At 31.3% G+C, this 25,432-nt stretch overlaps 4 protein-coding genes across 5 annotated transcripts in view; 3 read left to right on the forward strand and 1 right to left on the reverse strand.

The window, feature by feature from the left end:
• Window positions 1-835: 835 nt before the first annotated feature.
• On the reverse strand, window positions 836-1,649 carry LOC137926905 (cytochrome b-c1 complex subunit 7-like). Its single transcript, XM_068770642.1, has 3 exons — window positions 1,522-1,649; window positions 1,371-1,418; window positions 836-1,274 (listed from the first exon to the last, which is right to left on the reverse strand). Exons 1-3 carry the CDS (start codon window positions 1,550-1,552, stop codon window positions 1,027-1,029), a joined length of 327 nt encoding a protein of 108 aa, XP_068626743.1. The 5' UTR covers window positions 1,553-1,649; the 3' UTR covers window positions 836-1,026.
• A 461-nt stretch (window positions 1,650-2,110) lies between these two features.
• Lipt1 (Lipoyltransferase 1) lies at window positions 2,111-6,706 on the forward strand. 2 transcript variants are annotated; one of them, XM_068770089.1, is made up of 5 exons: window positions 2,111-2,314; window positions 2,741-3,321; window positions 3,651-3,758; window positions 4,604-4,817; window positions 5,026-6,706. In XM_068770089.1, the coding sequence occupies exons 2-5, from the start codon at window positions 2,782-2,784 to the stop codon at window positions 5,418-5,420; spliced, it is 1,257 nt and encodes a 418-aa protein (XP_068626190.1). In that variant the 5' UTR covers window positions 2,111-2,314; window positions 2,741-2,781; the 3' UTR covers window positions 5,421-6,706. The 2 variants fall into 2 exon arrangements, with proteins under 2 accessions (XP_068626190.1, XP_068626191.1); XM_068770090.1 differs by lacking the exon at window positions 2,111-2,314 and having other exon boundaries at window positions 2,780-3,321; window positions 4,616-4,817.
• Window positions 2,321-2,651, forward strand: LOC137926483 (uncharacterized). Its single transcript, XM_068770091.1, has one exon. The coding sequence runs from the start codon at window positions 2,499-2,501 to the stop codon at window positions 2,649-2,651; it is 153 nt and encodes a 50-aa protein (XP_068626192.1). The 5' UTR covers window positions 2,321-2,498.
• Window positions 6,707-8,206: 1,500 nt separating the features above from the next.
• The window catches only part of LOC137926792 (atrial natriuretic peptide-converting enzyme), an 87,418-nt gene continuing 70,192 nt past the window's right edge, over window positions 8,207-25,432 (forward strand). Inside the window, exons 1-2 of the mRNA XM_068770492.1 lie at window positions 8,207-8,364; window positions 18,015-18,071. Of these exons, the coding sequence (XP_068626593.1) occupies window positions 18,045-18,071 (27 nt within the window). The 5' untranslated portion in view covers window positions 8,207-8,364; window positions 18,015-18,044. The remainder of the gene's footprint in view (window positions 8,365-18,014; window positions 18,072-25,432) is intronic.

Genomic DNA, 25,432 nt, shown 5'->3' on the forward strand with positions numbered 1-25,432 from the left:
AGCTGTCTCTCCTACATATCTTGTATTCCATTCGTCAAGTGTTTCCAGCCTAAGCTGCTGCTTGCCGAATATGCTGGTTTACATTTATTCTTCAGGGCTGCATCCTTGGCCAACTGGTCCGCTTTTTAGTATTGTATTAAAATGGTACTAAGTTTCTACATTTTTATAAAGTACAAGTTATCTTTTCTCATCACTATACAGCGGAAAAATTAAAGAAATTTAAACATTTTATTAAAATATTGGTTACTCTATGGAGCATGGTTTTCATTGATCTAGTGGCTTTGGACACCTACTGATCTGGTGAAATAAGTAATATTACAGCCCCAATAGCAGGGTCAGTCACCTAAAACCTAAGTTTTAAATGTTAATAACGAAAAATTAACCCACAAAAACTAATACAATTACATCAATTTATTGACAGTATTAATTGGTATGATGAAAAGGAAAATCATTGATACATTATAAGTATCTGATAATATCTCTTAAAAAATTACTGAAAATACAAACATGGCATCTTTTAATCTCAATACAACTGTTACTTCAAAACAAAGGTAAATGATTTAATTACTTGTTTATTAGAGCATTTTTTTTTCTATTGGCAAATTCTGAGGTATCATTTACTTTCAATGTAATAATATGTAGTAAGAAACTTGCGAGCATCAATTTTTACAGTTATGACTTCTAAAAAACAGTAAAAATGTAACTTTTAAAAGTAACATCTTAATAACACATGAAAGTGCCCTTATAAAAATTTATTGAAAAACACTTCAGTAAAAAGATATGAAATTTTACAATTGTATTTGTAGTTAGAATAGGTTTTTAATGTGTGAGACCACATCTTTTGGTTAGTTATATAAATTAAAGTATTTTGTCAGATAAAACAAAGGTTTGTTAATAATTTATTTCAATTATAGATATCGCTAACACATACACATGTAACATAAGTGTAATTAATTTTAAAGTGTTATGAGCTTTGTACATAATCACTAACAAAGACATTTTATGATTTTCATGGCTCTAATTATTCTAATAGTTCTTCTCCCATTGTTCTCGTTCTTCCCTCTCTTTTTTAACTTGTTCTACAATGGGTGTAAGGTACAATTTGTCTTCTTCATACTTGGTCCATTCCTCCTTAGGAAGAATTGTCTTTTGAATAGATAGCTGAACGGCTCGGACGATGCGGAAATTGCGTTCGTCTACTACATGATCAGGTAAACGACGGAGAGCTTCTTGTACATCCTCATTTTCATAAAGACAGTCATCACGAAGGAGACCTTAAATCATTATGTAGAGAATTGGAGGTTTGGATAAAAATAAATAATAAGAATATACAATGGATATAAAAATAAATAATAAGAATATATTCTTACCATATTTATTGAAGCCTGATAGATTGTATGCCCATTTCTTTAGGCCGCCTGAAAATAAATAAAATATTAATATTGGTTATATAACACTGTGGAACAACTATTTAAGATTTCTTCTCCACAAGGCTTCTAACTAAATCGACTATATACTAACTTCGAACCACAGCCGTAGTTCTAAAAGCCATTTTTTCTTCAAAATCTATTCAATCTGAATATTAGAAATAGCAGGACAATTTAATAACTGTCACCTTCGCTCACATTTATATTAGTGACAGATTCCTCCTTTATTGTCTATGTGTGCAGTACTCAAAATTCTAGAATCGATTAAAGTCTATATAAAAACATAAACATCGAAGCCATTGTTCATCTATAGATATTAAACTATTAAATCTATATTATATGTAAACGTTAATGAAAATAGGAAGCTAAATTGGTTTTAAAAATGTATTTTGTTAAAATTCGTAACTAGTAGTTTAATATTTTACATATATGTAATTTTAAAACTAGCAAATTCACTTATGTTAATTACCACTGTCATACATTTCTCAATTATTGTAAATTAAATAGTGATTTTGGCAAAAAAGTTTAAATCGAATAAATAGAAAGCATGTTATCTGATAAACGACGGCAAAAATAAATTTGATGATTTATTAAAGTTACTACAAGATGAACGCAAACATTTGCAAGCTCCGGAATGAATATTTATAATAAATTATAATACTCTATGGTCGATTTGCAAATCGTGTATGCCTTACAATGTTGTGAGTTGCTGTATAATTTATCTCTTTATTGTATATAGCGCTGATAAAATTGTACGCGTGGCGGAGACGTGCTTATCTGGTTGTTTGTTTGCTAGTCTTCGATTGAACTTCGAATGCCCTCGCTCGACCTCCTGGTTCCTCGGCCTGCTTATCATTATCAGTGCGCATAAAATGAGACGACAGAAGGTAATTTAACTCATGAGACTTCGTAACGTGTTTGTACGCGGTTCTGAATGTGTAGTATATTTTCATTGTTCGTTTTCATTTAACGTTTTACAGTAACCAGATTTGTAATTATTCAAAGAACTTTTTAATTTTATTTTTTACTCGTTTTGTGGTTTTTGTGTTAATCCTGCATCCAAGAGGAGGAATGCCAAGTGACTGTCGCGACTGTTTGGGTATTCGTTATCGAATTAACACCCTGCACCAAACCTGGAAGTGGTTGCACCAAACCATCGCACTTCACGAATATTTGATCTCACTTTCATCAGCTGATACTGACGCTCGCTGCTCCGTTCATTAGACAATTGGACTTTAATTTTTGAATACTTTTATCGTAACAATATATTGTAAAGAATAAGAAACTTACGCTTATAACACTGCCTTTCCAAGGTTCATACAGAAAAGTACCCGTTTGTTATTTGTAAGCAAATATGGCTCAATCAATGTTGAGAAAAATTACCATGAGGGGAGCGTGCATTGCAGTGGGCATCACAAGGAGAAGCAGTTCTAATTATCTTACAAATAGTAACAAGATGATTATGAAAAAAAAAGAGGAGTTGCCCTCTGAAGAAGAGATTACAAAATCGGTGTTTATGTCTCAATCCACTGACATCTACACTAATCTGGCTCTTGAGGACTGGATGTACCGCAACATGGACTTTACCAATCATCATATAATGATGGTATGGAGAAATGAGCCAACTGTTGTGATTGGTCGCCATCAGAATCCTTGGCTGGAAGCTAATATTTCTCATTTATCTGAGAAGGATATATCCTTGGCTCGCCGCAACAGTGGTGGTGGTACTGTCTACCATGATCGTGGAAATCTAAATATTACCTTCTTTACCCCCAGAGAAAGATATGATAGAAAGTACAATTTAGAACTCATCACAAGAGCCTTATACAGGGGATTTGGTATTAAATCTGATATTAACAAGCGTGATGATATTATTGTCCGTGATAAATATAAAGTATCCTTTTGAAATAAATATGCTGATAGTTTTAAATATCCATTCTTCAACTATGTTTAATCTAGTCTGGCTCAATGTATGTATATAATAAATAATAGAATGATTGTTAGTTGTAAGCCCCATGGAGGAAATAAAATTACCATTTTTTAATTTGTGAAAATGATTATGAACTCCTTAAACTGTATAACTTTTTGGATTAGGATATCCTTTGAATTAGTTCAAATATCTTTAAACATTATTTGAGCATATGTCAATACAAATACTTAAAATTGACACAAATAAATAGCATATTCTAAATGTAAGTGATATTTCCTTAACAATTAGCATAGATATCTGGAACAGCTGCAAAGTTAGGTCGCACAACGGCATATCATCATTGTACACTTCTAGTCAACGCCAACAAGGCAGATCTCAGCAGAGCATTGGCAAAAAGAGAGGTAAGCTAAGCCTGTTTTTGTTGAAACTTATATTAAGCACAATATACTTACACAATATACTTTTATGAACTGTGTATATTTAATATCAGACATAACATAGCCTTGATGTAAGTGAACTACTAATCTGTGAATTACTAATCTAAATGCCAGCCTTACTATCAAGCAAAAAAACATTTTTAGTTTCAAACAAAAAAATTGATGCATTGTCAGTTTGCTCCATTGTTATGTAATGTAGACTTAATCTTAAAAATGTAGTATTTTGACATTATTTCTACCATTTTTGAGATGTAAAGGTTTGAAAACAAATTAAAAATGTTTTTCATTAATGTAAAACAACACTTATCACAATATTTAAGCTCCATTGAATTTATTGCCTAGGAATAATAGTGTTGAATAAAAACATGCGTAAACAACAAAGAACTCTTTAATTTCTCTTCTTATTGCAAATTGCAAAGTTATGAAATTCTAAGTTACTATTTATCTTTGATTTTACATTCTTTTTTTATTGTAGTAATTTACATTGAAACTGGGCATAGATACACTATTATGTCTTTGTACTATTACTAAAATATATTTGATTTTCCATAAATATGACTATAATTTGTCATTTTGTGGCTAATTCTAGATTGTCTAACCAATATCTAATTTTCTAAAAAATGCTTCTAAAATCCATGCCCGTCTTGTATTTAATATTCATGTATTTTGACAAGCATGCCAGATTTTACTCTCTACTTAACTAATTCAAGTTTTTAGTTTTTTTTACTAACAACCAACTTCACTAACTTTAACCTCTCCTATTCCTTCCATTTATAAATGTAATGTTAAGGGCAAATAATTTTATTTAGCATGGCATACAGACAAAAGCAACGGAGTCAACTCCTTCACCTGTGGCAAATCTGGCTGACATGGACAATAAGGTGACTGTGGAGGGTCTGCAGACTGCATTAGGCTATGAATATCTCCGCACTCCAGCTTTACACATTGGAGATGGCGGAGAAGGCCTAATTATGAAACAAAGAGGCTTCCAATATGTGAATCCCACAAATAACTGGTTCCCAGGTAATTTTTTTTAATATTTAGAAAAAGTGTTGGCATATGTTAAATAACCTTGGTGTTAAATAAATATTACAAATAACAATGACCCCTTTTAAAATTTAAAGTAAAAAAGTAATTAAGTCATTAAAATGAAATTTTCGTGAGTCAATATAGTAATATAGTCAAGATTATTATAGTATAAATTATATTTTAAATTTTTGTGTCAAAACAGGTCTTGCTGATATAAAGAAAGAACTACAAAGTTGGGAGTGGTGTTTTGGCCGTACACCAGTTTTCACTGTTAGTCGTACCTTTCCGGTACCAGCAGAGCTGCTCATGCCATCAAAGGTATACACTGCCACTCAGGAGTTAGTTATTAACATGACTGTGGAGAAAGGTTTAATTAATGATGTCACACTTCAAATACCACCTGGATTGATTGAGTCTGGGTTTTATGGAGAGGCATCAGTAATTACGCATCTTAAAGGAAAGAGATTCACTTCTGAAGCACTTAATGCATTGCAAGATGCGATGCTCACTCGTCACAGTGGCAGTGATGTTAAAAAGTTGGATGAAAAAGAACAATTTGTCGCGAAATGTTTTGATCAAGTAGTAAATACTATTTAGATGGAAGTGGTTAGTTACTGTTATGGTATAAATGGTGCTATTGATTCTATGTAAGAATTTTTATATGATAATGCCTTATTATTCATTAGAATAAATACTTTTAATAGACGTGTATATATGTTTACCTTTAGTTCTTTTTAACAATTTTTTTGTAATATAAATTCTTCACATGCAAAAACAAAACTATATTAGCATGCATTTTCATATTAAACCTAAGCTTTCTGTGTATAACTTGGTTTTTGATACATTTGTATGTTCTATATTTTGTTACATATCGAAGCTACACCCAAATAATCCGATAGCCGCAAAAATAAACTTTGTCAAACTTTTTTCACATATCTTTTTAGCAAATTGCATATGATTTTCACTACACTATTTGGATAATATTTTCTTATGTTTATGATATTATTATATTGGAACAATATTTTTTTTAAAATATTGATGAAAAAATGTATTTATTTTTGTAATAAATCAATATTATTTTATTCCTTTATCAAAAGATACAATGCTTTGTATGGAATAAACATATAATTGTTTATGTTTTCGTAAATCACCATAGAAAAATTGAAAAGATGAATTATAAACTCTCCATGTAGAAAATTACTAAGCACGAAAAACATATAACAGATTACCAGATTATTCGCGTGTCGCATCGATATTATTTTAATTTAGTTTTACTTTTATTAATTTTGCAAACTTGGTTTATTGTTATTTTAAATGTTTTTTGTTATTTAACAAAAGTTTCTTTTTGGTAAATATGTAAACCAATTTAAAACTGTACACATTAATGAATATGTTTTTTTTTTACCATAGAGCAGAATTTAAAGCAACAATATTCAAGTTTTGCTGTATTAATGGAATCCGCGATTTGCACGGCCGTGCAGATCGCCACAAGAATGAATCATATCATTTGTTTTATAATCTTTAAATTATAATTTTTATAACTGGTTTAATATGTTCGTGTAATGATGACATTCATAGTACGTAGCTTGTTATTAACATACAGTAATTACTTTTTTATCTAAGATTTTATTACATAGTAACTTGAAGCCATTTCATTAAATCATTTGGTATGTTTAAGATCTGCTCTGAGCGGGAACTTTTTTGTATGAAATGGATATAATTTTTAGTTTATTGATAAAGCTTCCACTGTAAATTTTTCTTTAAGTAAACTAGGTACTAATTTTTCGCTGTATAACATTGTTGTATTTACGGAAATGTATTATAATTTTACATCATTTTGTTGCTTGCTATTGCTCGTGTATAAATAAATCTCATGGTGTTTACATGTATTTTTTATTTATGATTTATTAAATTTTTATTGAAATTTTATTCCTTTTTTTCCATTGGTTTGGACATTTTTTAATTGACTTGTTGGCATGGATAAAATAGCTACCGTAAGGAAAACCATGTAAGGATTTTGATTTCCAAGTAATGTTAAGTAAGATCCCTGTTTAAAGCCGTATATTAACCGGCATTTGATTTTGCACACCGAAAATATTTTCATGGTAATATTAATTTTGTAAATCTTATTACTATGTTTTTTTTTTATTTTACGTGTTTAAATTGCCTTTGCCTGTTCCTGAAATCAGATACATAGCTTAACGATAAGTCACTTATATTTTCGTACACTTAATGGTAAGATGTTTAGAGTGTAATCGGTCATCTTTTTACCATCAATCGATCGACTGTTTTTATAATTTTGACATGATTTGACATGTCTACTTTCAGACTATTATCTGTTCCATCAGATCCAACACGCCGTTGTAGACTGACGATAACGTGCTTATTAAAAGAAGATATAGGATATAGAGCTCTTCTAAAGATGTGTGTAAACCGACTCCGAGTGTGCTTGTCTAAGATCAAAACCTCGACTTGTCAATTGTATTCTGATATTATCTTTTAGGTATTCTCTGCCCGTTTGTCAACATTCTCTTTGATTCTTAGCTGTCCTCTACTCGGAAGAAATATTTCTACCAAATTAAAGATCACTAAGTGTTAAGGTTCCAGAGATATGATGTACTAGCGGTCTTAGCTGAGGCTCCCCGGAGAGCCCTTGTATTTTGGCTACTTTAAAAGAGATTTCAGACTAAGCGCTCTCTGTTCTTTGCCCCGTCGCACCTTAAGAATCCGTAAATGTCGCTATATGATTGTACATTGGTACTTTTTATGTTAACGGTGTTTTGTGTGGCGTGTTGGGATTTGAAAAAGTTATTATTCAGTGTTGTGCAATTTAAAATACATTTCTAAGACTAAATAAACCTGCAAATACAGTCGGTTCAATGGAACTGAGTGTGTCCTCGTCTAATAAAACACGCTTGGAAGCTTTCTCTCGCTTTCTGAAGACTCGCTCCCCTAGCTGTTCCCATAGCTCACCTTTTCTCGGCGAAAGGAATATTCTTACCAAATTCCAAGTCTCCAAGTCAAGATTTTCATTCAAGATTTCAGAGATATTGTGATAAGTACATACGTGCTTTAATATATTGGTACTTTATATATCCATTATACATTCACTATAAGTATTAAAGATTATCAAACTAGGTTTAACTGCAATTGGATATTTGATAAACTATTCCATGTTTATGAAATAATATGATATGAAATTTCTAGAATAGATGTTGTGCGAGACGAATAAACCTGCATGTACGAGTTAGTTGGTTTAATGAAAACGCGTGTGCGTCCTCGTATAATAAAACAGGCTTGGAGGCTGCTCTTCCTCTCGCTTTCTGAAGAATCGCGGTGGTGGTCGACGGCCGCGGCAAGCGCAGCCAGTCGGCGTCCGTACACAGTGGCGCGCGCGCAGAACGCAGTTTCCACTCGTATGCGTTGCCATGACAACCGTGTATATAAACTTTTAAGAGCTTTCGTCACGGCCGCAAGAGTTCTGTGACTTTTTTTGTGCTGTGTTATACATTTAATGTCTCTGTATTTCATTTATTTACAAGTAAGTAAAGACGTACTTAAAATTATAAAAATATGAGCATAAAGGTTTGTTTGGGGTTTACAAGTAAATATGCCCTCTTATTGATAATGTACAAAAGCTGTATACAACAATACTGAATGAAAGCTATACACAATTAATTATCCAATTATTAAAGATTTCCTTTTTGTAAGTTCAAATAATTTATATTTTTGATTCTACATTAGGTCATCCAAAAGATTTGTAGGTATTTTATTTCACGGAAATAATAATTTTTTTAAAAGTGTTTTAGTAAACGTACTTCGCTTATATTAACTTAATATAACATACTTTCCGTTGTTTTATGATTAAGCAGTAAAGTAAATAATTTTAGGAAAATATTAATAAAACAGAAGGTTGATAACTTTCTAAGTTCTGCTTTATATATGGAAGATATTAAAACGTGCATCTTTTTCAATAAGACAAATCTTGAAGTATTTTTTGAAGTATCGCTTAAGGGATGCCTGTCAATACCGGTTTAAAATTATTTAAATAGAAAATCGAGTTATTTTTAATAAATAATTTATTATAAAATATTCTCGTAAGAAATAGTCACGTGAGGTCATAGATAGCACTAGAAAGACGATGATGAATAAAATATGTAATATGTTACTTTAACAAAACTAAAAATAAATATAAATTTTGTAATGTTCATTATCCGATACTTTTTACTTTGACAGGAAAACGATTAAATGTAATAATTTTCGACAAAATACATATATAGAATTTTGATCACAAAATTTTATATACTAGCAGCTATTGCATATAATACATGTAATATGCAATACATCGTGAATTTTTGACAATTTTCTTTGACATTAATTAATTTTAAAAAGAGGTGAGTAATTAGTTAAAAGTGTCATTAATCTAAACAATATTTTTAGCTGTTAACATGATTTAGATATATAATCAAAAAATATGTGGACGTTACTCGATCTTAATATTTCGTAACGGAGTGCAAATAACAATTTGTGTTTTTTATTTTTCTTTAAAATTGGTTTAATATATGGAGAATATTTATTTCTAATTCTTTAATTACGTAGTCCATTTTTTATTGTAGATAGATTTCTGGATTACATAGTGTAAAATGGGTACTTTACAATGTTAACAAATCTAGTCACGTCGTGTTGCATATGAAATAGACACATTTCATGTGTGACTAACGCTTGATATATAAAAAATATAAAGAAAAGTTTTAATATTTCCTTACCGTTTAATAATGAATGAATCAATTGTTTTCATACTTTCACTTCCTTGATTATACTTTCTAGATCGCTATAGACCACTTTTATATGAAATAACTTTTTGTATAAACAATAAGTTTACTATAGGAATCAGACTAAGATTATATTTGCAAGATGCGCTATGTATAAAAATTGAGACGTAAGAATGATATACGTATTTTGTACATTAACATTATTATTACAACAACATCATTTATAATAAAGTCATTTGACACGAATCTATTTATTTCGAGACCTCTTCAATAGCCTTAGTAGTAGTTCACTGAGCCAAACCGAACTTATTCCGCCTTTTGGGGCTCAGTAGTTCTGGTAACCTACAGTGTTAAGGCGACCTATTTTGGTCGCCAAAAGTGGAGAGCCCTACAAAGGAGACGGAATCGCGGAGGGAGCAGAGTGTCGGTATTACGATGCGCCATTCTCTCCTTCCTTCCTGACTAAACGTCTCATCGCGGATTGACCAGAGATTTCATTGTGGAGGATAATCATTCAATGGCTGTAATGCGGTTAGCGGCGAAAGCCATGATCAGATCCGCCGTAGGGAGATGAGAAAAAAAATCTATTTTTATGAATACAGGCTCCCTTGTTGGACTTAGAGTAATCCGCTACCTGTGTTAGAAAGAAAGGCCGAGAAGTAAGATGTGCCAGAGTTTGGCACGTCTTTACTGGGGAAGAGAATAGATTTTTCTCCTCGGTGATGGGGTTGCGTGGGCGGCCCTTACTGTAGGAACTGTGGAAGTGAAAACGTTCCGAGGACCTCACCATATAGCGATGATGGAAGACATCGTGGTGGTTTTTTTCGGCGCGAGTCCGATATAACCGGACGGGTATACAAAGATATTTACCCAACGTAAAATAAAAAACCGACACTTTGTGATTGCTTTGACAATTTATCTCATACATAGCGACCAAGTGGACAGTCGACTTTGTTAAGGTCGTTGTTGTTGTTGTTGTAAGACGCTGGATGTTCGCCGCTTCCAGCCGGTCCGATTGGAAATCTACCAGGGAGGCCTATATTCACCAGTGGATTTCTTTCCGCTAAATCATTGATGATGAACGTCTGTCAATCTGGTCATTTGATTGCTGTCACTTCAGCAATAATGTACACCAAAGTTCATTAGTTTTTTTTTCGAGTATTGAATGAACTTTGTGAAATTCAAGTTAAACGTAGCAAACAGTTTAGTAAATACACGTTTTTAGTTTTCATCTTAACAATGAATCGATCGTTTGCTTGCGCATTATTACGTTATGTTATTCTCATAGTACAAACACATTTTGTAACCAATGGCGTATTTTTTTTACCTTACTTACTTATTTTTCTTTATCTAAATACTTAAGGAACTTACGACGCGACAACTTGCGACAACTATATTTACATTTCATGTACAACTTATTCCCGGTTTATTTATCAACTAAATTTTTAAGCGTTAGTATTTATTGATCATAAGATCAGAAATATATATTAATATATAACATCATCAACCCAACCGAATAAACCCGTATTATGCTAATACGGACTTTTTCCGTTTCTGTTAAATTCGGCATCTACAGGTAATATTACACCTTGTGATTTTTCTAATGTTAAGTTAAGGAAACGAAATTCTCGTAAGTAGAATCGTAAGAGCGAGTACGATATTATTCACGGGAAAAATGTTCGAGAAGTTTCCTTACTTTTACTGGCTTACGGTTACGGCTTACGGTTACTGGCTACTTTGTGCTTATTTATGGACATATTTACGGTAAAGTCTTATTACCATAATCTATTTTAAAGAATCGACCACAAACTAAGCCAATGTGACTTAAAAAACTATTGCGGTGAAATAGAAATGTATACATGAATACAACCTAATTACACTTATTACAACCTAAGTGATAACGGACAATATCAAATTTCGCTCGAATAACACCGTCAAGGAGCTTACTCTCAAAAGCGTTTAAATTTAATTTCAGTAAAACCTATTTTCCATAATAACTCAGATAATTTTGTAAATATATAGACAAAAATTATTACACGGATACAGAAAAAAATTGCTGTGATTTGATATATAAATTACCCTTGTAGATTGAATATAATAAAAGTTATTAGAGAAATTCGGGTTTTTTGTTTTTTAAAAATTTGAATTTTGCGATTACGGGTTTATTTGGTGGAGGCGAGTGGCAATAATATATGCGATAGCCAATTCGAATTTTTGACTTAAAAATAGAGTAGTATGAGAAGCTCGTAGTTAACTTTAAGAAATTAATCTCGTAAGATTGGTCTTAAATGGAAGCGAAAGTATGAGATCAAATCATTTAACTACATTTTTGTTTGTAAATGATCTTGCCCGAGGATACGTTTTGCTATCGAAATATACTGTCGTATTGATAACCCACAGAAATTTTTGTCCAGGGGTCATTGACATGAGGTCAATGCAGAGAGGTCAGATCAGTAAGGAACTGAAATTAGTGTTAATGGGTCTGATGAAAAATTAAAGACTTTATTAGTAAATAATAAGGTTTTAAACTGTCAGCATCTGTTAAATGTCTTTGGGATGTTAATAAAGACGTAAGAAGGCCACCGTCCATAAATGTGTGACATCTAGTAAAAGATTTTCAGTAGACCAATATTTTATTACCATGATAAAAAACTTCTAGCTATATCCATGTTATAAAACTAAACTAAAATATTTGGAAATGTTTTAAACAAGTTTTTTTACAAATCTATTTATCTTTAGCCACGAATCAATTATTAATAATTCATAAATAATTAATATTGACTAGTGGATCTGCTAACAAAAATATCGTTAAACTTTTAAGGCATTATTAAATTTTGGGCAAAGTAATTACGGAGATTTAGCAATTCATTCAGTGTAAAGAGTTTTTGCTAAATTGGAATTGGTCGTACGAACCGTAATGTTAAAAACAGAATATTGTTAAGGCGTTGTGAAAAACAAATTACTCGCCAATAATTAAATAATAATAATAATGAGATTGGTTCAATTTGTTTTAAAATAGTGTAAGATTTAAGTTTAGACATAATTTAAAAGACTAAAGTAACTAAGCTTAGCAAACACTATGACATGCAGAAGCGTGAGCAAACAAATACGGATATATTAAAAGTAATCGTAAAAACAAAGGCACGGGCGCTAATGTCTGTGAAATATATATTCAACTAATAAAAAAATTGAACTGGTCATTTTATGATTGTTATTTATATGCATGTTATTAAAATAAACACTTATAATGGGAAATGTTTTATATTTCCTTATGAATCGCGTCATCATTAATAATTAATATAATTAGTGGTTTATTTCACAAAAATACCCTTAAACTAGTTAAAAAGATTTACTAATTCCTAAACTGTTCTAAGTTTATGTTAAATGATTTAAATGTTTATATGGCTGGAAATATACCTTGCCAGAATAAGAATTGGACAGAAGAGTTGAGTTCTTGTTTTTTGTCTTCGTTGCAAAAATATAATCAAATAACTGAACAGTTGATTCGATGTTTTCCGTGGGTTCCAGAATTTTTAAATTACTACTATATTATTTTTATGATAAGTTTCCATATAAACATCTTAAATTAATGATAGCCACATACTTTAAATTTTTAATATAGAAATCACAATGAATCTCACTTCGTCCAAACATTAATAAAATCCCTTTCTTGGGTATATTTGACATAATTCTTATTCATAGGATATTTTCAACTATCTTGTTTAATCTAAATGAGCTTTGTCTAAAACTTATTATGAACCATGATAAATAAAAAATATTTTTATTTATAAATTTATTAACATAAACATATCTCAACTTCGCTACTTTAATAACGTATGTAATGTGGAAGAAGGTTACGACTCCAGTGCCGGGGTAATGCAATAAGTTACGATTCGTTGCCTCACCGAGTTGCGTGCACGAATCTGCCGAAGCAGCGGACGGATGTTCGATTTCTAAGCGGAACCGACAAATTCATCTTGAAAGATATCTACGCTATTCAAATTTTTTTAAGTTATAAACTGGTATAACAATGTTCTGTCTCTTTGTTTTTAGTCTGGACAAGTTCACAATGGGTAGTAATATTAAGAACACCTCGCAAAGAGATATCTTAACATTAATATAGGTATAACCTTAAGTATAAAGATCACGAAACGATAGCAAATTCAGTGGCAACAACATTTAATCAAACATGATCTTGTTTTCACCTCAAGGCAATGATTACTGGTGACTATCTGAAGATTTCACCCTAAAATAAAAATATGACTTGGTAATTTCCAATAAACCATTACTAAAACAAAAAGTAACAAGAACTCCTTTAATATTTTGTCGTTTTTCTTTATGACAGTTGAAATTAATGTCGCTATAGTTACTAACCTAATTGATTTCGGGCTTAAGATTCACGAATTACAACATTTTGCCAATAATAAATTACATATTTATTTTCATAGTATAGCGCAATATAATTAAGATAGTAATGAATGTGAAATATGATTAAATCGCTTAGACTGAAGGTATGAATAGTAAAGGTAATTATAAGAGACCTCATATATTTCCTGCAACGGAAATTATGTCTTGCAATTCTACATTATCTTTGTTCAATTAGTGCGGTTCATACTTACATTATAAATGTGAAATGTTATTCCTTTATAGTCAAAGAATGTAATCACAAATCATAACCGATACAACATCGACAATGGGCTAAGGTTTTTATGGAATTCTGTATAACATAAAATGACAATGTCTGTAATATACATATCGAGAAAGTTTCTTGTTTATTATTTATAATATGAAAAGAAATATTTATTAAACCTATCTAAATAACGATGCAATTTTTCTTGGATGAATTATTAATAAATTGTTAACAGTAAGACCTTGCATGTTACAAGTGAACGATGTGATACTCGTTTATTACTAAAAGCAATTATAATTGTATTTGAATTCTACTTCGTGTCGTGTTATTCTCGACGCTTCTCTTCCTGCTACGCTAAAGGTATGCTAATGAAGAAGGTGCGTTGGTTTGACATAGTCCAACAATTATATCATGGTTGGTAATAAGTTTGTTAATTGGTAATTTTTTCAAATTTACTTTTTATTCATATAATGATCATGAACGTCCATATTTGCTATATTAACACGCTGGTATTTTTTTACTGTTTGGTGGGATATTATTTTTGTGTGATCCACTATTTTGAAAACAATCGAACCTTGTTAAAGCATGCCTTTAATATTAATTGAAATATCGGCGAAGTATCGATGTTTCTGTTATGAACTTACATTTAAATCCTAGCAGGATAAAAGTAAATATGATGTATTCTTTTAGCTCAATTGGTAAAACTATTTCATATTTGTTAACTTTCAGTATAAAACTAAAATAATAATAATTTGTCAACTGATAAATTATGACTAACCGTAAACAAACTTTCATGTAAATTTATCATAGTTAGGGCTTGGGTAGAATCCCACCACTAGTAATCGTGATTTAAATTCATGTAAATATGTAATGACGTAATCGTCATCGGAAAAGAATGTTACTCGCATAATTATTTACTTTATGTAGTAAGGTCTATGTCTAGCATTAATTTAAGAAAACTTTTTATGCGGCGGTTAAAAAAATACTTGCGTATGGTTTTGTTTTGTTTCGCAATATGGGTGAAATAAACTAGAACCGGTGGAACAACATTCCATCTCAATCCATAAAAGTTACATTGTCACTGCATTTTGCTATTAAATTAACAACTTAAAATATTAATTAAAATTTGGAATCAATCATTATAGAATTTATATTAATTACGTATGTGTCTTTTATGGTGGTTCTCATCTATCTAGAGAAATAAATTGCTATATGTGTTCCTAAGTGCAAAATTCGAGTAATTCTCGTCATATTCCTCAATTTTTTTTCGTTTTTATTAACATGCAAGAATGGTTCGTATGGGAATAAAAGTGGAAAAATGTGAAGAAAAAGGTAAAGTAAATCTTCATTTCCCCTACAAACTAAAGAGTAAAATAAAAATCCAAGCACAAGCTGTTAAACATTTGACGGTATTCAAATAAAGGCGTATTAGTAAGCTAGACGTACTAATAACCTTTACAATGAAAATACAATTTGTAGACTTCTAACCTTTGCTTTGACCAATTAATCATACCTAAACGATGGTCACGGAATTTCAAGTATATTGTGGTGTACTTTACAATATATATAAAATTGTTTGTACCACAATTCTACTTTGTGAGTTCGATCACGGTACGAGGGGCAAAGTCAGGCTCGAAATCGAGTACGAGGTAATCTTTTTTAACTCTGTCGCTAGAACACTGACATCTGTTCCTTAAACAAAAAATCCCAGACTTAAAAATACCACCCGTTTTACAAATTGAATTATTATAGTAATAATTATATAGTTTTGCAGAGTACTTAATAGAATATTTTTGTAAGCAAGCGTTGTTTATTGTTATGATTTTAGGCTAATAAATAAGGTGATTACTTAGAACTATATTTTACTTATTTACGAGTAACTTTTACTATTATTACTCGTACGTTTAGACTACGATTAGCCAAAAACTTTTGAAAGTACGTTGTCACTAGGAATGGTTTATATATAATACAATTAAAAGTAATAAGTTGAGATTGTTACATTTATAATACTTCATTTAGTCTATTATAAAAAAAAGAAGAACATTTTAAAAATTATTGCGTACTAAAACAGCTGGTCTTGTTTTGTTAAATACCGGTATTGGTATTGCTGCATAACGGTTTTAAGGGTTAATAAATCTCCTATAACTAGATATAGAGCATTTTGACAGCATCTACTATCTCACTCTTCTATAAAAAATAATAGCTATGATGTTCTGTTTAGCATTATTTATTTTGTCAACTTAATTAATCATGCGCTAGATCATATTTAGATAACGTCCATCTGATAATAATTTAAGTCCTTGACATCTAATTGATATTTGTATTTAAGATTGAATGTTCTTAGTCGCTTCGAATATTTATAGTTTGAGAATATCATTTGTTAAAAAAGAATTACAGCTTTGCAACCGAATACCCACCACTTTTACGGGATAAGACAGTCTACAACATTTTCGCGATATTGTCATGTGCCAGGCGGGTTTGCATTATTAGTGGTTTAAGCGTTTTTAGAGTTTCTTTTGCTTTTAGAGTTTCTTTTCATTTCTTCTCCCACTTAGGACGTTTTCTGAAGGTGCAATATGAAAGCCCGAATGACTTGACAACTTTGGTTAGCCACGATATGCCAAGTCACAGATCAGGCGGAGGTCCCTTCTCTTGGAGCGCTAATTCGCTCCATGGACCATCCTCATGAGCGGGTTAGCGACCTCTCGACCAAACGAAAAATTACTTTATAACTTTACATTATAATGCTCTGTGCTGAAGCCCTTACGAGATTCTTAAATTTAGTATGAAAATTTTCAATGTTAAAAGCATTTGCCAATGACAAAACAAATGGCACACGGCAAATTAAGTTATATTTACAGTTTTGAGATGTCTGGACGCTTCAAATGAAATGAGTGTTGCGGAAACATTAACAAAAGGTTTTATGTAAAATCGTTAAATCTTTTTTTCAAAAACAACTGATGCAAGTATAGCTGCTTAGTTATATAATAAAGTTTGATTTTAAATAGGAAGCGAATTCATAATCGTCTTTAACCTTTTGTTTTACCGTTGAAAAAATAAAAAAAAATAATCTTTGGTAATGAAAAAGAAAAGAATTACTAATTAAAATTAAATTCAAATATTTTTACGTTAATGTAATTTAAGTTGTTAAATCACTTGAAGAACGCTTGGTTTTAAATAAGAAACGTTTTGTTAGCATCTTGATGCAGTGTGAACGAGTTCAGAATGGTAATCGTTAGAGAAAATTTGTGCCCACAAAAACCTGGCCGCACTTTTGAATGCAGTAACTTGAATAAGTTTAAGTAGTTCTATGTCTCCAGCAAGTAAACGTGTTTGTTTTCTTTCGATGACTTTCTCGTGGTTATTTGTAGAAAATTTTAACTCGAGCACGGTAATCGGCGGAACTGAATTTTTTTTATATTAAAGAAGTAGGTTGACGATAGGTATTTAAACTCTTATTGATTCTCTAATCAAAGAAACCTTAAGAAATTAGATTCTTTACTCTCTTAATAAGTACGAATAAATATTCAGAGCGTAAATATAAATTTATTATTAAATAACGGCATTCTTAGCATTTATAGTAGCAAGGAATTAATTAATATGGAATAAAGACTAAAAAAAATAGTTTAACTATAATAATTATCGATTTTTTAAAAGTTGCAATGGTAAAAACAATATAAAGCAACCGATTTGTTATCACAATATAATAATCTGTAAATTTAAACTTATCATTTATAGATCATAAAACATTAATGATTGTAATTACAAATAATCCATTTATTATTGCAGATTTCCTAATTATTTGAAGTATTGAAGATAATGGAGAAGGACAAGATAGTATTCAAGGTAAGTGTAACATAATAGTTGTATTGTATTAAACTTTGGCCGACGGATGTTTATAAACATGGCCTAAATTATTAACAGTTAAGAATCTTAATTTTATTTGTTAAATTTGTAATAATCATCATTAATTTGGAACAACATTAAAGCATGTATAATGGAAGGGTTATGTATATATCAGAGAATTAGCCACAGCTGAGTTTTTGTAAACGATGGCAGCTTTGCCGAAATCTCTAACATTATTTTGATGATAACAATAAACTTCAATTACAACACGATTTTGAAGAATCTTCTTATATTCAACTAACTGAACAACGTCTTGATAGACGCGAACGCTTCCCCTGTTCAAGCGACCACACGACGGGACTTCTTAATATTCGTCTATCCTCAATAATTCATTTTTAACAAACAAGCGATTTTATAACACTTTCAGCCCAGATAAATTTTTATAACAGTTTAATTTAATTAATACAGATACATTATATTACATTTATATTATATTAACAGAAGTCTTAAAGTGGAACATGAGAAAAAATTAACTGTGTCGCCGGAAATAGATCTCACATATTCAATTGCAATTGCTATGCTATTCCTCACCATTGGCGAAAGATTGTGGATATTATTACCGTAAGATCGATTACTTTAGTCCAGATTACAAATATATATATATTTATAAATAGAGAAATATCTGGTATGGGTTACGGTTACTTGCTTATTTATAATCAATGATTTCTTTAACTGCGACTATAATAATAATCTTCGCTTTTCGGCGTATTATTGAAATAAATCCTAATACGTACTAATTAAAGGAAGAGTTAAATACTTCTTAGTTTTTTTGTAATGCCACATTTACCTTGTACACACCTTGTATATGCACTTTGCATATGACGATAGTATGATATAGATAGACGATTAGTATCAAACTGACATTCATATGACAAATAAGTATTGTCAAATTTTATTTTAATTATAAAAGAAAAAAGGGAAAATTGGCAGTTAAGGCCTAATTAGCGAGTGTCTTCTTCTGTACAGAATAAACATTTCGAACCTAGCAGTGGTTTTTGTATAAATGTATATTTACGTTGTCTTGACGTTTTGAAAGTTCTTAGCGAAGCCTATGCGAAAGAATTAAAATATCATTATTGTCTCACATACATGAATATAAATGTAAAAAAAGCATTTCTAAATTTTTAAAACTAATTACTCTTCTTACGTTAATATTTACGAAGCAGTCGCTTGCATTGAACTACTGACACAAATTCGTCGTAGTGCGGCGAACTTGCATTTATCGAAATACTTTTATTAATGCGTCATCGATATGTAGAGTCATTGGGCCACTTCGCAGTAAGAGCTTATCCGAGACCTTGCTACACTGCCTTTTTTTTAAAAGGGAAAAACAATTGTGCAAATTTACAGGAAGTCGAGGGATTTTGTATTAAGAAACGTCACTTGTTATATTTTTTAATAGTGTGCATCGAACGTATCCTTTCTAACCTACTCTTAATTTGTTGAGCATACTGTCTCCAAAAGTCCCAACTGGTAGATTATACCAATGGGTATAGTAAACCTTCCCGAGAGCAGGGGCTTAATTACGATAGGTTTAACCTCCACTGCTTCTGACAGCAGTAATCTTGAAGGTGAGTGCCCCGTGCGCGTGCGCACTATCTGACTCTCTAAGCAGATGATGAGTTGTAAGGCACACTCACCTCTCATATGTCACAGAAAAGGCTCTAACGATTTTAATCCTGGCACGCAAGGTAAACGGGCTGAGATCTAACCTAAAGTAATTCTACGGTGAGTGTTATCTAGTATATACCTCTTGTTGAGCAGGCGAGTATCCGAGCTGCAGTGACTCGCCGGTTGCCAGACAGCAAGCTTGCACTAATGGTTGTTCTTAACCGCGCGAACCTACCATGCCGCCCGTTCGCAAGACCAGTGACGATGACCACTCACTCAACGCGACGCCAAACAACAAATCAGGCACACGAGCATGTCCGACGGCATGAAGTAGGCGCGCTGCTGGTCCTCGGAGTACTTTACTCCAAACAACCAGATCCGTAGTTCCAGTTGTAAACCAACTAAAGCCGAGAGTCTCGCCAGCCAGTATCACTTCGTTGAACAGTAAAAAATGAGATACGTATGGCCATTTTCGGGCGACTTTGTGTGGAAATGCTAAGCGGATATTATCGACTAATGATAGCGCAAGTCCAGCTCGTGGTGCTCATTCAGCGTAGTCTCTCCATCAAGCGTCCGCCGCAGCGATCTAGAGTTCGGCTGCCTCCCAATTCGGTGAAATAGTGTGTATATATGCATATGTTGTAATAGATATATTCAGATGAATATACGTTTAAATAATCATACTCTAGTTAAATGACAATATATGTGTAAAAATAAACTTTTTGTTTATGTATGAATATTGATTTAGACATCTTTGCAAATTGAAATTGCGATGGATATTAAGTTTAACTGTTTCTACTACTATAAAAATTTGCATTTCGAATAGTAATGATGATTTTTATGATTTTCTCAGGACTTGTATCTTAAATCTATTGCAAATATTTCATAACCTAATTCAATATTAAATCTCTTTAATATTCGTAAAACTAATAGTGGTTTTTATATATATTTTTAATAGCGAATTTATCAAGGTTGAAGTGTACTCAAATAGAAGTATATTTTGATCAAATGTTTTTTTTTGTAAGAAAATAAAACATGAGCAAATTTCTTTTTAATGATGTCGCGTGATAGCGAACAGCTCTAATAATCTATTGTATATCATCTAATTTATGCAAAGACCGGTCCATTCGTTGAGCGAACATGTGATAGATTAACAAAAACGCTCTCAGTGACAATTCAGGGTCGATTACTGCAATTCAGTTAAGTATAGTAAGGAGATGTATGTAACAGACCGGACGCTAGGTGACAAAGGTCAGAATTATTAGCATTACAATGACAAAATGTTTCCTAAAACTTATGAAACCGTGTTTGGCACTAATCGGTGTAACATTACTCCTGAAGATGCCCCGTGGAGGGGTGAAACACGTGTTGAGTGATTTAGCGGTGGTAGTTGTGTAATTCGCATTGTTTGCCGCATGCGCATTTATCAGCGGATTGGCAGGCGGTGCACTTTATAGCACGATTACGACTGTATGTGCGGAGGTAGCTATATATTGGTCTTTTTCTTACTTAGAATGGACTTACGCAAAATAACGCCTGATTCCATTAAGTTTTTATGAAACTGTACTACGTTTTCAACACAAAGCTTTTAACAAAATAATATACGGGGTCATTGGTTATAGATATCAAAGCTTCAAAGGAATAAAAAGTACAAATTATTTATTAACAAAATTTAGATACATACCTTATACTGCCACAATTTATTGAATATAGCATATGTTTGAGTTACTACTCTATACAGGCAGATTGGAAATACGTTTAAAAGTTTTTAAAGTTTCACAGGATTGAATGCCTAGCTCGTTTTCAAAACGAGCTAGGCATTCAATCCTGTGAAGCTTTCACACCTTTAACCAATCATTCTGCATAGAAACATAAGAGTAGATTCATTGTTATGGCGAAAATATATCTTAGTCTTTTAAATTAGGCACGATGTGTCTTATGTTAAGAATATAAAAGGAGGGACCTTCTGACACTAAGACATTCCAATATTTAATTACGTGTTGGTGTTGTTTCGTAATCATAATTAATTTGTAAATTAATTATCTAGATATATAGAGAAACTTTTCGATGTTCATTACATGCAAATTACTTATTGTTAACTACTACATTAAAAATACGAACATGATCTTTATAGCCGATAGTTCAAGTCTTTGCACTTGAACTTTTGTTGTGTTATACTAACTGTTTTCCTACCTAGTTTGATAGCACTACTAAAATATATTGACTGATTTACAATCAACTGTTAAGCTTATTTAATTATACATAAAGAAGCATAAGATCTTACAACCTACGTAACGTTATTAAAATTATTCTTCTTCTTAGTCCGCATTATTTCCCGTATCAAGGAATTAAGGAATTAATGAACCATTCACAAATCACATATACGGCAATTTCCGCCCATATTTTATTTTTTAAACTTCATATTCCGCTAATGTGCTGTTAAACATGTATCGTGATTGAGTTCCATTCTCGTCATACATGCATGTTTCTCTGACAACATCCTGTTTGTTTGTTTAAGTATTTAGATATATATCTATAAAGACATAGCGGTAACCCAGTGGTAGAAGACTGAGCATTGCGTTTGTAGGTCGCAGGTTGATTCCCGGACTAAAATCTTGTATAATCCTCACTTCGTGCATAACTTATATAGGATTACAAACAAGTCTCTAGAGATCTGCGATCGCGAACCAAGCGTGGATATTATGGTATATCCCCACCATAGATATCTTAGGGGGAGGCCTGTGTCTCATCATTATTATGTTATCCTATTAGGAATGACACATGAACCTTTTTGTGGATGGGTTAAATATTGCAGAATCTAAAAATTTCTGGGAGATTTTTGCTATAATTTTTTTATTTCTTTACATATGGTATTCTTGAATTTAATACAATGGCCATAATAGTAAAATCATACTAATAATGTAATATAAACTATATAATAATATATTTTTTATTACAACAATATAATTTTGAATTTGACGTATAACATGATACTGTTTTTAACAAATATTATTATTATAAAGTTAGTTTCATATATTTTTCATAAATTTATAATGCTACTTAAATTTCGAAATAATATTTCCCTTTAGTAATTTTGAGTAACTATTTACATTTATTAATAAAATAATAGGGAGAAAAAAAATCTTACAAACTCTGCCGTTAATACTATCTATATATATCACAATAATCGATTATCAGGAATAGAAATAACTTCCATTTTAGCGCTACAATTTAATTGTTACTATTCCCAGCAGAATTTTAAATATACATTGGCACTAGAGAATAAAATAGAAAATAAAAAAAAAAATTTTTGGTTGCCTGGATTATTACTAATTGTTATATATATCGTTATTACAGCCATTGAACATCATCATCATAATCACGTATTGCTATTTAAATATTATAATTTTGTGTCATATTTTAATTATTAACACAACTTTTAAATGGTTATGAGTATTTACAAGACAAGACATTATTTCACGTCTATTTCTATGTTTAAATACCTGTTTAATTCGCCAAGGACTACCGGCACAATAATCTGCCTGTATTATTGCAGTCGTCGTTGACACGACTGTTTTCCATTCTCACATTATTAGCGCAATTAACCTCCGATATGAGAACAGATTTGTCCCACTTTGTTTTTACCGCAGCCAAATCAGCGAGCCCATTTCGTGATGTCAAATAAGTGGCCAGTGATAGTAATACAGTTGGATTCACCTTGAAATATGCGAAGAAGGAGGATCATACGCCGAGAGAGAAACTCAAACGAGTTCGAGATCACGGCTGTCGCAACGGGTCAAGGTCGCGTTATCGTATATTTTTGCTAACGAAACTTGTCGCCAGATAAGTTACAATATATATAACTCTCGTTCTTTTCAAATATTTAATTCTATTTTGTGAATTTACTTCGTAATGTATGCAAACTATAATGTAAACGGTGACATCTTTATAAATATATGCCTTTCGGTGAACTGTGGAATTTTATTATGTTTTGAATTTCGAGGTCGTCGAGCTATGATAAAAAGTATCTTATTTCTTTTTATGATGATCTTGACCCCTCTTAAATCGTATATTAAAATTATTTATAATTTTAAGTAAGTTGCTTTTACTTTTTATTTCTGTTAAAAACTATTTATAACGATATTAAGCAAGTAACAAGACGAAATACCAAGCGGAAGGGTCATTCGTTTTTATTTTAACTTTTTATATTAAATCCTTGCTTAGTAGTAATTTTGATAGAGATATATCTATGTATGTACGATAGAATAGATGTAATGGATGTACGCAGGACGTCTAAACATTCCCTCCTATATCAGTTGCCTTGTAAAAATCACAACACTACAAAACAGCATTATGGTTTTTTCTTATTTAAAATATATTTAAAATATATTTAATATATTTCATATAATAAAAATAATTTTAGGTATTTTCTTACTATCAATTAATTTATAATATTGTGAGACAAATATTCAAGTTTTATAGTAGAAATATGTTTATTTCGATTAATTTGCACTTCGGAGCCAAAGAGGCAGGTCAGGTCGTGTCGAATGCCTCTGAACGTCGCTTTCCAATCTAAAGACGAGTCGACACGTTAATTGAATCCATCCACATGAACGACGGAAATTCAATTAAACATCAATCTTCCAAATAAAGAAATCTATGTTAAACGTTTTGCTAGGCGAAGTTTATAAATTATTATTAGTTTCAACAAATTCTTTTTAATATTAAAAAATTTACTGTCAATGAACCGATGCAATATTAAATAACAAGGAAATTGTTTAAATAGATGAAGCTTCTAAAAAATACTGACGTAATATAAAACTGAAGACGTAATTTATGAAAAAAGCTATTGTCCGTTTTTTTATTCACGTGCAACTTGCAATGGCATCTTGCAGTTGAGTTACAAAAACTTCTATTTCTTCAGTATCATCTTTGGATTAAGAAAGACGATTTTGATGAGGTAATCGTCATTTATTGTTTGTTAAAATTGGCGTAAGTGCCTTTCCAGGTCTTCGAGTTAAAGTCATTTAAAATAAGAACTATTTCATCGATTCGTGATTTTTTTTGTTTTTATGGTTCACAATCTGTTACACCTAATATATAAATACCGTTTAATTATATTTATATTAGTGGATTACGAGCGCATAACAATGTGTCCATCTGATCTAATATCTAACTAATTCTAACGTCTTTTTGTGTTTGTTAAGTTCGAAAAAAATTGCAATTATTTTTTATAGTAGGGTAAAACTCCCTTGGATGTTGACAGTCACCCTTTTCATGTTTAATATTTTCGATAGCCGACGATTAAGCAAATAGACTTCAATAAATTGAAATTAAAATATCTAAATATTAATCATACAATAAAATTATAATTATTTTAATTTTATTGTATGATATAATTAATAACATTATACTATCTAATGTTTAGTTTCACTTAAAAATAAAGGACTTAACTAAACTGAGGTGCGATTATCCCATAGCCGTTTTTTGTGCTCTCTTATTGAGCAGCGATTTCTGGTGAGCCGTAGTTGGGATTGGCTTTGCCTACAACACGTATATTTTTCATAAATCTAGGCTCCGTGAGCGTCGGATGTTCGTATGTGTTACATGCAAAAGATACTTTAGGCATTTATATCTTAGAACTGCGCATCATTTGTCACTTACTCCGTCTATGCTGAATGTACCCCAGT

This window comes from Battus philenor, unplaced genomic scaffold (assembly GCF_028537555.1).
Source record: "Battus philenor isolate CCGP_79_NKW_IND1 unplaced genomic scaffold, ilBatPhil1.0.hap1 SCAF_3, whole genome shotgun sequence".
In the NCBI taxonomy this organism is placed as follows: domain Eukaryota; kingdom Metazoa; phylum Arthropoda; class Insecta; order Lepidoptera; family Papilionidae; genus Battus; species Battus philenor.